Raw genomic sequence first — 14878 nt, forward strand, 5'->3', positions numbered from 1 at the left:
ATACCTTCTTAACCCATCTGTCTAGAGCCCTAGAATCCCTGTCTGAAGGGGTAGGGTTTTTGCCTGTAGTAGCCTTAATACATTTAGGTCCCTAGGAATTGGTCTCTGGATCAGCAGTGGGATTTTTAAAGAGAAATTTGTGAGAGTCAGGTACTCTGTAGTACCTTGTCACCCGTTCTAGGAGCTGGTGGTAAAGTATCATGGGCAAGACTGGATTCCATAAAGACATCATCTGCAATATCCAGGACAGGGGGTACAGCTAGAGGCCCATGCTGAGGCAAGTTTAAAAATTCCCTCAGTCTCGTTTTGGACTGTGGGTAGTCCTGGCATTCCCAGCGGAAACGCTCTCTTTTCGTATGAGAGGTTTCACCAAAAGAAAAGTCCTCTGGGGGGGAGGTGGAGGGAATGGAATCCTCATAGGTAGATAAGGGTATGTCCTGGTAATGACAGGGGTCAGAGTCATAATCAGACGGCAAATCAATTCTTGGTCTTTTAGAAGGGGAAGGCTAGCTTCCCCTAATTAAAGTAACAAGGTCTTCAGCCATTCTAAGCATTTGTTTCTGTGGCATGGGAGCTTGATAATGCACTTTGGTCGTCTGTTTCCTAGGCGTAGTGCGAACTCTGGGCCTGAGTAATTCGGTAGTTTTAGTCATTAATGAAGTAGTCGGTTTAATACAAACATCAGGAGGTCTGAATACACCCTCAGAAGCCGGTGCCTGCACAGCAGCTCCGGACCCATCCAAGGTAGAGACATCCACAGGTTCCATAGTCAAGGAAGCATCTTGTGGCATGCCGGACTCCGAATGGGTCTCAGTAGAGGCCTGCAAATCTGTACAAGTGGGTAATAGAGGCTGCAAAAGCGCCTCACTGTGTACCGGCAGACTGGCGACTAGCATAATGGAAGCATCGTCGGCAGTTTTAGACCTATGCGGTCTGTCTATCCTTGCGCTTTTTCAGATGATCGTTAGTTGGATGGCGTATCTAAGCCATTTCAGAATACGGAGAATGAGATCGAAAGAATTTAGAGACAATAGCCCAGCAATGAATAGTTTGGGCGTTGAACAAGGCACAAAACCGAAAGCGAAGGACGTCGTGGTCTGGTCCTAAACAGGTGACGCAGTAAGAATGGAAATCTTTGTGAGGTATTTGCTTTCCACAGGCAAGACAATTGTTAACTTTTTCTGACATCGGTTAGAGCAAGAAAAAAGGATTCCCAATGAGGTAATTAGCTTTAGAAGACTTCAGGTTTGAAACTCAAAAAATTAAAATTTCAGGTTGTGGCCGACCGGCACTTATTAACTGCTTCTGCTTCAGGCTCCCGTGCGGCAAGAAATACTTAAGTAATGGCGTAGGCTGCATATTTTAAACCCCTGACGACCTTATGTAATGGAAGAGGCGACAGCACCAGACGCAGAAATCCCAAGACTCTGGTATTCGACTGCGGGCTACCTGTAGGCAGATAACCCAAGTGTGATGACTGCAACAATGAAACACGAACAACATCAAGAGCTAAAGAATTTAGCAACAAAGGTAGCCTGATGACGAATAGTTCGGGTGTTAAACAAGGCACAAAAAAGACCGCGAGGAACGTCGTGGTCTGGGCCTAAAAAGGTGACATAGTAAGAATGAAAATCTCTGTGAGGTATTTGCCTTCCACAGGCAAGACCCTTTATAACTTTTTCTGCCATTGGTTGGAGCAAGAAAAAAGAATTCCCAACAGGGTACTTGGCTTTAGAAGACTTTGGGTTTGAACTCGAAAAACGAAAATTTCAGGTAGCAGCCGACCAGCACTTGCGAACTGCTTCTGCTTCGGGCTCCCGCGCGGCAAGAAAAGCTGATATAATGGAGTCGGCTGCATGTTTTATACCCCTGATGTCATGGAAGGAGGTGACAGCATCGACGCAGAAATCCCAAGACTCTGGTATTCAGGCCGAATGAGGGCTACCTGCAGGCAGATAACCCAAGTGTGATGACTGCAACAGTGAAACACTAAGAACATCTAAGGCAGATGGGGCCATAGTTTAACATCTAACCCAAGGGACGGCATACTTAGGAGTGCAGCACTCTTATCCTGTAATGCTGCACTGCAGTGTCAAGCTGGTATGGGAACAGAAAGTACAGTTCTGTACACTTACCATAAATGTAGATGTTAGAGTGTATTCACTGTTGCAGTCATCACACTTGAGTTATCCTGTCAGGGGTAGCCCTTACTCGGCCCGAATACCAGACACTTAGTATTTCTGCGTTGGTTGCTGTCGCTCCAGGACTGACGTCAGGTCGTCAGTGGTATAAAATCAGGCAGCCGACACCATTACATCAGTTTTTCTTGCCCCAACTGTCAGGACCCCCCAAATAGGGAGCTAGGTTATGGTGGAAGCAAGAAGAGTTATGTACACTTAAATGTAGATGTTCGAGTGTATACACTGTTGCAGTCACCACACTTGGGTTATCTGCCTGCAGATAGCCCTCAGCTGGCCTGAATACCAGAGTCTTGGGATTTCTGCGTCGGAAGCTGTTGCCTCTTCCATGACGTCAGGTCGTCAGGGGTATAAAACATACAGCAGACGCAATTACATCAGTTTTTCTTGCCCTAGATGTCAGCAGCACCCAAAATAGGAAGCTATTACACGGTGTGGAACACTTCCAGTAAAAAGTAAATACCCCTGCCATAAAAGATGGCCATAAAAAGGATGGGTAAAAAGGATAGCGTAAACCAGGGGGCTGGAGGGAGGGAAACCAGGACTGCAACAGTGAATACATTCCAACGCCTACATTTATGGTAAGTGTACACAACAGTACTATGTTCTTCGTGTTTCACTGTTGCAGTCATCACATTTGGGATGATTCCCAAAGCTAAGGAAGGGAGGAGGTAGTTAAAGAGCATTAGGGCTAGCTATTAAGCCCTGCAAGACTGCTGTGGCAAATCCAGCTCTGGATTTAGAAAAGATAGGCAGGTGGTAATGCTTGATGAAGGTATGTACAGAGCTCCAGATAGCAGCTTCCAGGATGTCCCTGGTAGGGACTCCTCCGAGAAATGCCATAGAGGTAGAGGTAGATGCAGCCCTGGTGGAATGTGATCTTATCCCCTGCGGGGTAGGTTTTCCATGGTGCTTGTAGCAGAAATTAATGCAATGGGCTATCCATTTGGAAATGGTTTGCTTTAAATGGCCTTCCCCTCTGCCCCTGCAGTAAAGCCAACTAGCAGCTTGTCAGATTTTCTGAGAGGCTTAGTCCTGTCCAAATAGAATCTAAGTTGTCTGTGCATGTCAAGAGAGTGCAGTATCAGTTCCCCTTTGTTTTGTGGATTAGGGAAAAAGTAGGCAAAAAAAATGGACTAAGAAGTAAAAACGTTCCAACTGTAACAAGGTACCTCAGGAAAGAAGGCAAACTTGTAAAAACAGCAAAAATAACTGAGGTGAGGCTCCAGTCTTTAAAACGTTTATTGCACAGAACACACAAGCGCTTTCACCAAACAGGCTTCTTCAGGTGTACAGTACACCTGAAGAAGCCTGTTTGGTGAAAGCGCTTGTGTGTTCTGTGCAATAAATGTTTTAAAGCCTGGAGCCTCACCTCAAGAGTTATTTTTGCTGTTTTTACAAAAAAATGGACTAGTTTAGGGCCACACTATACACCACCTTGGGCATAAAGGAAGGATTAGTCCCGAGGGAAACCCTGTCCGTACAGAAGATAATGAAGGGTTCCACTGCCATTAGGGCCTGTAATTCAGACACTCTTCTTGCTGAAGTGATGGCAAGAAGGAAGGCTGTTTTCCAAGAAAGGAATTTCAACTTTGCTGTTGCAGCTGGCTCAAAGGGGGGGGGGGGTGGTGAGCTTTTCCAATACAAAATTAAGGTCAAAGGCTGGAGTGGGAGCTCTCTGGGGGGGGGGGGTCTTAAAATTTTGGCCCCTCTAAGGAATTGTTTTAGTAATGGGTGAGAGAAGAGGGGTGGGCTCAGTATTATAAATGTGCTGAAAAGACAGAGGCATGAATCTTAATTGACGAGAAGGATAGGCCCTTGTGGAGCATTTCTGTTAAGTACTCTAGAATATGAGGTAAGCCGGGCATAGTTGTGCCCATCCCCTGAGCCTGGCTCCAGGAACAGTATATTTTCCACTTTTCAGCATAGGATTTTCTGGTACTAGGCCTCCTTGCCTCCAGAATGACATCCAGCACCTGCTTACTGAGGGATGCTAGAGGAAAACTCATGGAATTAGCCAGATTGCAAGGTTCAGGATTTGCAGCGGAGGATGCAGAATCTGGCCCACCTGCTGGGACAAAAGGTTTGAGGCAGGTGCCATGGTTGTAGCAGTGTCAGAATGTGCAAGAGGGGGTACCAGTGCTGGCGTGGCCAGTCTGATGCAATCAGTATTGTCCTTGGCTTGTCCTGTTTGAGCTTTAGTAGAACCTTCGAGAGGAGAGGCAGAGGGGGAAGGGCATAAACCAAGGGGCTTTCTCAGGTAAAGGACAGGGCAACCACTTTCCAAGCTTGACTGTGGGGAGTTCTGTTGCAGAATTTGTTCAATTGGTAGTTCGGAGGGGAGGCAAACTGGTCTACCACTGGAGTCCCCCATTTGTTCAAGAGGTTGAATATTTTGGGTTCCAGTTTCCATTCGTGTGTGTCCATGAGATTTCTGCTCAAGTCGTCTGCCAGTGAATTTAGTTTCCCTGGCAGGAATTGAGCTTGTAGGTGCACTTGACAGCTCAAGGCTGTGCTCCACAGAGCCATGGCTAGTCTGCAGAAAGGGTATGAGTGGGATCTCCCCTGCTTGTTTATGTACCACATAACAGTGGTGTTGTCCGTCCTTACCAATAATTGTCCTGAAAGAATGTGGTCCTTGAAGGCTGTCAGGGAATTCTGTACAGCTAACATTTCTTTTTGATTGACATGCAGGTGCATTTGACTCGGGTTCCTACTGCCCTGCCAAGTGAGCCCCCCATGCTTAGTCTGATGCATCTATTGTTAGGGTTTGGGTGGCAGGGGGTGGAGTGAATGGCAGTCCCTTGTTGTGGTGGCAGGCCTCTGCCCACCAAAGGAACTCTTGTCATATACAAGGAATCATGGATTCCCGGTCCTGAGAATGTTGACACCATAGGCTTATTAGATACCATTGTAGTTTCCTCATATGCAGTCTTGCATATGGAATTAGTAGAATGCAGGAGGTCATGAACCCCAGGGCTTGCAGTATTTTCCTTGCAGATAGCTGCGTCTTTCTGGCCAGTAGTTTGAAGTAGGTTGTCAAATAAACTTGCTTCTCTGGCGTGAGGTAGGCCATCTGGGAAGTATTCAAGCTTGCTCCCAGGAATACAATTTGTTGGCAGGGTACTAGGTGCGATTTCTTTTTGTTTATGGTGTACCCCAGTGAGGTTAGCAGTTTCTTTACAAATGCCAGATATCTCCTGGCTTTCTGCCTGAATTAGACAATCGTCCAAGTATGGGTATATCTGAATATCTCCTTGCCTGCAGAATGCAATGACTGGAGCTAGGCACTTTGTGAACACACTGGGCGCAGTAGATAAGCCAAAGGGCAGTGCAGAGAACTGATAGTGCATGGAGCCGGCTCTGAAGCGTAGGTATTTTCTGCAAGATTCCCTTATTGGGATGTGCAGGTAAACTTCCTTTAAATCCAATGTTGCCAACCAGGCATTTTTGCCTAGCATGGAAAGCAGCTGATGAAGAGTTAGCATTTTGAATTTTGGGATTACCAAAAAGGTGTTTAGGATAGGATGCCAGGAGTTGTCTTTTCTGGGTACCAGGAGAAGTCTTGAGTAAAACCCTTGTCCCCATTACTCTTCTGGGACAGGTTGAATTACCTTGATACTTAGAAGAGAGAGAAAGTACAGTTGTGTACACTTACCATAAATGTAGATGTTCGAGTGTATTCACTGTTGCACTCATTACATTTGGGCTACCTGCTTGCAGGTCGCCCTCAGTTGGCCTGATTATCAAAGTCTTGGGTCCCGCATCTGCTGCTGTCTCATCTTCCATGATACTTTATTTGGTGTTAAAGCAGAGGACGTCAGATAGTCAGGGGTATAAAAAGCATGCAGCCGACGTCATTACATCAGTTTTTCTTGCCCCAGATGGCAGGTGCTCCCATAATGGGAAGCAATTATATACAAGGTTACACCTCCAACAAAAAACAAATGCACCAGAAAGCTTTAAGCATAGCAAGCAAGAATAGAGGTATAGTCAATAGAAGTCAGGGGGCTGGAGGGAGGGTAACCAGAACTGCAACAGTGAATACACTCAAACATCTACATTTATGGTAAGTGCATACAACTGTACTATATTCTTAGTGTTTCACGGTTGCAGTCATTACATTTGGGTAGATTCCCAAAGCTAAGGAAGGGAAGAGGCAGTTAGATAGCATTAGGACCAGCTATAAGGGCCTAGGCAAGGAATACAGTAAGAATGAAAATCCTTATGAGATATTTGCTTCCCACAAGAAATACAATTGTTAACTTATTCTGACATCAATCTGGAGCAAGAGAAAAGTTTCCCCAACGGGGTACTTAGCTTTAATGAAGACTTCGGATCTGAAATTCGTCTGTGAAAATCTCAGGAGTCGGTCGACCGGCAATTGCGAACTGCTTTTGCTTCGGGCACCGTGCGGCAGGAAAGGCTGACGAAAATGGTGTCGGCTGCATCTTTTATACCCCTGGCGCACTGACGTCAGGGAAGAGGCGACAGCAACCGACACCGGACCTAGACTTTGGAATTCAGGCCGACTGCGGGTAGCCTGCCAGCAGGATAACCCAAGAGTAATGACTGCAACAGTGAAACACGATGAACATCTTCCTCAGAAGCCGGTGGCTGCACAGAGGCTCCAAAACCCATCCAAGGTAGAGACATCTGCAGGTTCCATAGCCAAATGAGTCTCGCTGCATACTGGACTCCGAACAGGTCTCTGTAGAGGCCTACAAATCCATCGAAGCAGGCATCAGGGGCTGCAAAAGCACCTCACTGTGTGCCGGCGAACTGGCGACTAGCTTAACGGAAGTGTTGTCGGCAGTTTTGGACCTGTGCGGTCTGTCTCTGTCTTTATCCTTACTTTGTTTGGAAGATCAGTAGATGGATGGCTTACCAAAGCCATTTCAGAATAAGGAGATCGAGAGCGAAAGTATTTAGCGACAATAAGGGCCCGAAGACGAATTGTTCGGGTGCTTAAAGCACAAAACTGACAGTGAGGTATGTCGTGGTCTGGGCCTAAACAGCTGACGCAGTAAGAATGGAAATCTCTGTGTGGTATTTGCTTTCCACTGTGAGACAATTGTCACCTTTTTCTGACATCGGTTAGGGCAGGAAAAAAGGATCCCCAGTGGGGTACTTAGCTTTAGAAGACTTCAGGGTGATTCAAATTGGAAACAAAAACTCAGGTAGCAGCCAACCTGCACTCGTGCGAACTGCTTCTGCTTCGGGCTACTTGGCAAGAAAGACTGATATAATGGCGTCGGCTGCCTGTTTTTATACCCCTGACAAATTGACATCAGTCCTGAAGCAACAGCAACCGACGCAGAAATACTAAGCCTCTGGTATTCTGGCCGACTGATGGCTACCCCTGGCAGGATTACCCAAGTGTGATGACTGCAACAGTGAAACACTAAGAACATCTGAGATTTACTGAGAAGTTGAACTTTTTGAACAGTGGACGGATAGGAATGTGCAGGTAGTCATCCTTTATGTCCAACGACACTAAAAACGCCTGAGGCAAAATAAGTGGAAGAAAGGTAAGGAGAGAAAGCATCCTGAAGGAGGGGACTCTGGGGAAGGTGCTGAGGTGGGACAGGTCCAGGATGAGCCTGCATGGACCTCCCTTTCTGGGGGCCAGGAAAATTCTTGGGTAAAATCCCTTCCCTCTTGAAGAGGGCGGGACCTCTTGAATGGTTCCTTGAGCCAGAAGTTCCTGCAGGATTGGGAGGAAAATGGGATTTGGTCTCTGGGTAGGGGGAGGATGCCTTTGGGAGAGGGTCTGGTCTCCCAGGTTATGAAGTCATCTTCAGGCCCCTTTTTACCATATTTCTACATGGGGTCGGGGTATCGTGTTAACTGTCACCAACTCTCTCGATTCAGTGCCACACTCCTGCCTTCTTCAACACTCAAGCCTGGCTGTCGCAGATCTTCTTTCACACAATCCATCCACCTCTTTGCAGGTCGTCCTCGCTTCCTCTTACCATCTCTTCCTGTCTGTCCCATATCTTCCTCACCAGATTGTCTTCTGCTTTTCTACTGATGTGCCCAAAGCACTGTAATCTGTTCTCTTTAATCTTCCCTGCAATTGGAGCTACTTTGGCTTCTGCTCTTATGTCCTCATTTCTTCGTCTGTCCCACAGTGTGCATCCTATCGCCTTTCTCAGGCACTTCATTTCCATCACCTCTAGCTTCTTCAACTGTTCTGTCTTTACTACCCAAGTTTCTGCACCATATAGTAGTACTGGTCACACCACTGTCTTGTAAACCTTACTTTTCAGCTTCTTTGGCATTCTTCTGTCATAGACTACACCTGATACTCTATGCCAGTTTTGACCTCTTCATTCAGACTACCCTTCTCCTCAACTACTCCTCCCAGATACTTGAAGCTGTTTACTTGTTCCACTATATTCCCTTCTATCTCTATTCTCAGCTTCTTCTGGTTTTCCCAATTTGTTGTCATTAACACCATCTTATCTGTGCTTAGTTTCATCCCATGTGCCTTCAGATTTGCATTCCGTTCTCCTATCCTTTGCTGAAGTTCTAGCTCAGAGTTCACCTGTACTGCCACATCGTCTGCATACATCAGCTTTGTTGATCCGTCCCCAGCCTGTTTGCGAATGTAGTCCATCACCAGTATGAACAGCAGTATGCTCAGTGCTGAACCTTGATGTACACCCACTGGGAGCCCCTCTGTGAGGCTGAACACCATCCATACCCGAGTCACTGGGTCCTTTGTACATAGCCTGCACTGATTTTACAAATGTTTCTGGGACTTCAAACCACCACAGTACTGCCCAGATCAGATTTCTTGGGACCTTGTCATATCCTTTCTCCAAGTCTAGGACATGAAGTATTCTCGTTTTATGACAGATAGGACCCAGGAGTCCTGGGTAACCTGCTTTCAAGCGGAAAGGGAGAAGTGCATGGAAAGAAGAGTGTCTGGATGGAGGGCCTGGTAGTCACAAACTACCAGACTTTCCCTGAAAGGACTGTTTAGAGGGTGGAGTAGAGGAGAGAGACCTGGAAGACTGCTGCTTCCTGTAGTCGTTTCTAGGCTTAATTTGCATTCTCTTGGTTGAGGGACCTAACAAAAGACGTTTTTAGCTGGGTAGTTCCTCTGAAAGCGTGGAACTGGGGAGACAAAGATATGTCTAAATTCCTGCAGGTCTTTGACTTTGGTCTGCAGGGTCTTAAAGAGTTCAGCAGTAGCTGACCCAAACAGGTTTTTGTTATTCAGGGCTGCATCTAGCAGCTTGGCTTTTATGTCAACAGGGAGAGGTTGCAATCTTAACCAGGCGTACCTCTTGAAGACAAATTCAGAGGCGGCAGCCCTTGCAGATGCTTCTACATTGTCGTAGCTGCACTTGATGTGAGTGCTGGTTGCTTGTGTGCAGCAGTTCAGGAGAGGGGAAATCTTGACTTTAGCAGGAGAGTCAGGGAGATCCTCCAGTTGCTTGACCATGTCTTCCAAAACAGCCAAGGAACACTTGGCCATGTGCATCTGGTAGTCGATTGTTCTTACTGTTAGGCTGGCAGAAGTATAAGCTTTCTTTCCCAGATGTTTGCTCTCTATCAAAGGGTAGTAGAGAACAGGATGGTAGTAACTTTGAGGTTTTGTCGGTGGTCACAGAAATAACTGCAGGGTCTGCAAAAGGGGCTTTAAACAGGAAGGTTGCCTCCTTGGACACCTTACAGGATCTGTCTGCACGCTTGTGTGCTGGGGGCTGAGAGTCAGGATTTTTGGAAGCAGCCAAGAAGGCATCCAGAAAGGCATGGAGTACTGGGGGCACAGCAAAAGGGCTGGGAGACTCTACTTGTAGGAGTTCATAGCATTTCTTTTGGGTCTCAGTGACCAGACTTGCTGTCCCATTTGAAAACATTTTGCATTTTAGTGATGGTCTCACCAAAAGGGAGGTTCTCACAAGGGGAGTCATCTTCATGTACTACGATTTGTGAGATGCCACACAGACCTTTGGATATAATGAGCCTTGTTTCCCCCTCAGCAACCGAATCGGATGGCTGAGATTCCCTCCGGGACATGACCTCAGGCAAAGGAGAGATTTCCTCCGAGGACTCCGGACCTTCACTGGCCACGAGAGCAACGGCTGGAGAGGAGGGTGCAGCAGACTGTTCGGGCCTACTCTTTTTGGCCTTCTTGACTGGGGGCTTGGCCGAGCGTTCTGACATTGGGTCCATCCTGGAAGCTTGACGTTCGAGTCTCTGATTTTCAAGGTATAATTTTAAGGCTGCGAGACGGCTTCTGAGGGCCTTAGGGACAAAGGATTGACAAATACGACAGGTGGTATGGTTGTATTCATGGCCTAGGCAGAACAGGCAGAGCTCATGAGAATCCTTAGGTGGAATTTATCTTCCACACCTACACTTGCCCTTCCTACCTGACATGTAACCCAAAACAGTAGCAAGTAACAAATAGAAAACCCCTAAGGCGTACTTATCTGAAGTCGGATGAAGAAACTTCTACTGGCAATGCGAAGACCGGCGCTGGCAGTCACACAGGCAGCAGTAACGTTCTGAAGAGGAGCATGCTGACAGCCGCTTTATACCAGATGACTGAGAGAGGAGCAGGACGTCAAATGCACCCTAGCAGAAGCATTTAACTTTTGTATAACGGCCAGGTGTGCGAGAGGTCACCAGAGGCAAAATCCTTGATGTCATGAATACAGCACATCATCTGCAACTTTTACACTAACATTAATGTATCTTAGTTAAGTTATACCACTTTCCTTTATGTATTTACTTTACAATGAGCAGCATTATACCACACAAAATGTTTACTTTCGTCGTAAGCACTTCTAACAAGAACTCATCTAAAACAAAACTATAATCATATACTTCAGTTTAGATGTTCAGAAAAGGAGAGAGACATTCTAAATAATGCAACTCAACAAATCCTGCTGATTGACTACTTAGGGTATTATAAAGTGCAAGATAAGAGTTAGAAACAGCAGCAAGGGGAATATTGGCCTTTCTTTACCTGGCTGCCCTCAGATACATCAGAAGGTCACAGTCGTTAATACCAGGCATCCACACCAGTTCTTCATGCTCTGTTATTACTTCAGAATCTGTAGGCAGCAATGCCTGGAATTCTGGCAGTTTTGCCTAAAATAAAGGGTCAACAAGCAGAGATTAATATGTTTCCATGCATTTTAGGATATTATCACAAAATAAATGATGTATGAAACCCAAGACTATAATACAAACAATTTTTAACAATTTACAAAAAGACAACAGGTAACATTCACACCATAAACTTCTACACACTTCATTCCTTCAGTCACATGTCACATACAGCAACCCAGGCAGCACTGTACCAATTTCTATATGGGTGACAAAGGTAGTTCAGAAAGCCTGAGTCAGACGTGGACAGAACTAACGAGAAAGAGTACAAAAGATTACTCTTCATAAAAAGCACTTAAGCTAGCAGATCCAGGAGATTCTCTCGCTCTAATGTCAACTCTGTTGACAGGAATAAAGATGCCTTGTTGAAATTTCAAGTGGTTTGTTCAGTTAAGTAGGTAGATAGACGAGTGTTCTTGTAATACATTACATTCAACAAGTCAGTTATTTAAAGACCATTACAGACAATGGTGGTTGGGTCCAGAGGTGCTGACTGGAGGAAAATCTGGGAGATGGAAAAAAAACAAGACGACAGTACCACAGGTTAGAGGCTAGTCCCTTGTTGGAATATTCCTAAAATACCCATGAAGCTTTACCAGCTCAGCAGACTGCAGAACCTCATTCTGAGTTAAAAGGTTTTTACTTTTAGCAAAAAAAGGACAACACACCATGAGGTTCTTCAGGTCCATTTAATAGAGTGGTTTACAGTTTGATTATTGAAAATGCATGCTTTTATTAGGCTATCACCACACTTTATTAGCCTGCTTGTATCACATGTAATAAAGGTTGTGGCTGCATTCTTTGAAGCAAATTGTAAATATTATTAAAGAACTTCACAAAAAATATTACAGAACTTTTTTCCAGTCTGTCTTGTCCTTAACAACACTTGTATCAAATGTAATATGGGAAACTGTGCCCACTTTCCAAGGCTCATATTCCCTGAAAAACATTATAAAAGACTAATCTTCTCTTAGTTGGTGAAAATGATCAAGTACCCGCTTATATCAGGTTCATATACATACATGCAGGAGAAGTAGTCACTTAAAGCCACACTAGGTGACATTTTTTGAAAAAAGCGTGCATCCAGAGAAATAACTTACACTGGAAACAAGTCACAGTACTTCTTTTTACAGAGCTCATGGATGTACACCAGTAGGAGGAAAATTAAGTACAGTTTGAGACCGCAGAACATTTTGTATAGCCTTTTTGTGCCCATGGTGTGGAGAACTGCAGACTATACAAAACCTTTAATAAAAAGTATTTTCAGATCTTCTTTGATCACAGGCAAACTGCATCTATGGTGTAAACACTACAGCAATGTGAAGTGGTGTCCCAGGGATAATTTTCACTGTACTACAAATTATAGAAATTATGTTAAATGCAGACCATGTGGCTAGAATATGCTCACAGTGACAGGGAGAATGTCCTGGGCAGTCTGCAGTTCACTACTTGGTGCATTTTTACTCCATGGGTACAAAAAGCCTGCACAAAAGGTTCGAAAGTCTCAACTGTACTTCTTAAATTTTCCTCCAACTCGTGCATATCTAGGCCCAAATCTGCACAAATCAGCAAGTCATCTAAATGAGAAAAAATGTGGATGCCTTGGATTCTGCAAAAGACAACCACTGGGGCCAGCCACTTTGTACACTTGATATGCAGCAGACAGCTGAAAGGGTAATGCAGAAAACTGATAATGTAAACCATTATAAGCAAATCTTAAATATTTCTAGAAATTAGGAGCAACAGTAATACGAGTATCCTTGAGATCTAGACTCACCATGAAATAGTAATCTAGAAGCAATGCTAGGACTCAACTGGATGGTGAGCATTTTGAATTTCAGAACGTTTATGAAGATGTTTACAACAAATCTAATGCAGATCTCCAGGAGTATTCCTTTTTTGGTACCAAAACGTCTCTGTAGTAAAATCTTTTGCCTTTGTGTACTGTAGGCACTAGTCCTATGACATTTGCTTTAACCACGTGATGAAGCACTGAAGAAAACAACTCTGTCTGGTCTGGTTGGCTGTTGGGGAATTCCCTAGAAAAAGGGGAGGATTTTCTATTGATTGCCAAGTGTATTCTTTCTTAATTATTCTCAGAACCCATTTGCCTGAGACTGTGGCGTAGCTGCAAGGTTGACAGATGCCTGGGGGGAAAGAGGAAGAGAAGGAAGGGTGGGGGTTGGGGGTGATGGTTAATCTGTGACTCTGCACAATCAATCCTTTGCGGTGTGTGTTGATCATTTTTCCCTACTTCCCTACTCATCTCTGTTTTCACCAATAATCTAGCCTCTGCCACCAAACATGGCACACTCATACAATACGCAGATGACTCAACCATCATCTGCTCAGCCCAGTCCCTACCCAAACTGCAAAAAGTCACACAGGAAGCCTTTTCCTCTGTTGAAACTTGGTTATCCGATGTCCAATTAATACTCAACCCAAACAAAACTAAACTACTCATCTTCCAACCCACCAAACATACTCAAAACAACTCCCACTTTTAACATTACAGCAAAAGACACCACTATACACCCAACTGAACACACCAAATTGCAAGGAGTAGAAATAGACAAACTAAAATTTGACATTCAAATATCCATGACCATAAAAAAAGTCCACAAAAAACTCGGAGCGCTATACAGAAATAAGCAACTTCTCACCAAAGCAGCAAAGATTTCAATAGCAAATTCCCACCTTATCTCCACCCTACTTTATGCCTCTCCAATATATACCAACCTAAGGCAATGAGATATAAACAAGCTAGAGACCTGCTACAACAAAATCGCCAAATTCGCCACAGGGACATCCTACCGTAGTCACCACTGTCTCTCACTTGCTGAACTGGGCTGGCTTGAACTCCCTCACCTCCTTCAATGGTATCAACTCTCACTCGCCCACAAACTAGTAAACCATCCACTAAATGTCCCATCCCTCCAGAATCTACTCCAACCCTATTGCACCACCAGACCACTAAGATCCAGCAACAAAAATCACTTGCAGATCACTAAAGCCAATAACTCTGCTGGTGAAGCACTACTCTCTTGCACCATAGCCAAATTATGGAACTCCCTCCTACCCACAAATACCTCCATACCATCATTTACCCACTTCAAAACTTTACTAAAAGCGCACCTAAATACATGCTAGCTATGCCCTTGCATCTCCCATTCTAATATCACCCACCCCATCCAAACACAACCTTTCTTTCCACTCCACTAACTACCTTGATTATAGCAAGCTCAGATACTCATAAGCCAGTACTTATTATACAGCAGGAACTTCTTCTTGTAACATTTGTTAATGTCTGTTATGTACTTCACAGATAAAGATTCTAGATGTCTACGGATGTACTATGTTCTTCATCTGTAAATATGTTGTAAGTAATTGCTATGCAAATTGTTAATCGCTATGTAATCCAATGCAACTACTGTCTGTTTATTTTAACTGTGGAGCTTTTCTCCCCGGGCCTCCGCTGAAAATGGACCTACGTCCAGTTGGACACTCCCGGTCAACAAATATAAATAAATAAATAAATAAAATAATTA

The 14878-nt window shown here is 44.7% G+C and overlaps 1 protein-coding gene across 7 annotated transcripts in view; it reads right to left on the reverse strand.

The window, feature by feature from the left end:
• The window catches only part of RERE (arginine-glutamic acid dipeptide repeats), a 3515893-nt gene that overhangs the window by 1271210 nt on the left and 2229805 nt on the right, over window positions 1-14878 (reverse strand). For all 7 annotated transcript variants that reach the window (XM_044063104.1, XM_044063103.1, XM_044063106.1 and 4 more), the window contains one exon: window positions 11188-11312. In XM_044063104.1, the coding sequence (XP_043919039.1) occupies window positions 11188-11312 (125 nt within the window). The remainder of the gene's footprint in view (window positions 1-11187; window positions 11313-14878) is intronic.

This window comes from Protopterus annectens, chromosome 2.part1 (genome assembly GCF_019279795.1).
Source record: "Protopterus annectens isolate FY-2018-M chromosome 2.part1, PAN1.0, whole genome shotgun sequence".
NCBI classification, from domain to species: domain Eukaryota; kingdom Metazoa; phylum Chordata; order Ceratodontiformes; family Protopteridae; genus Protopterus; species Protopterus annectens.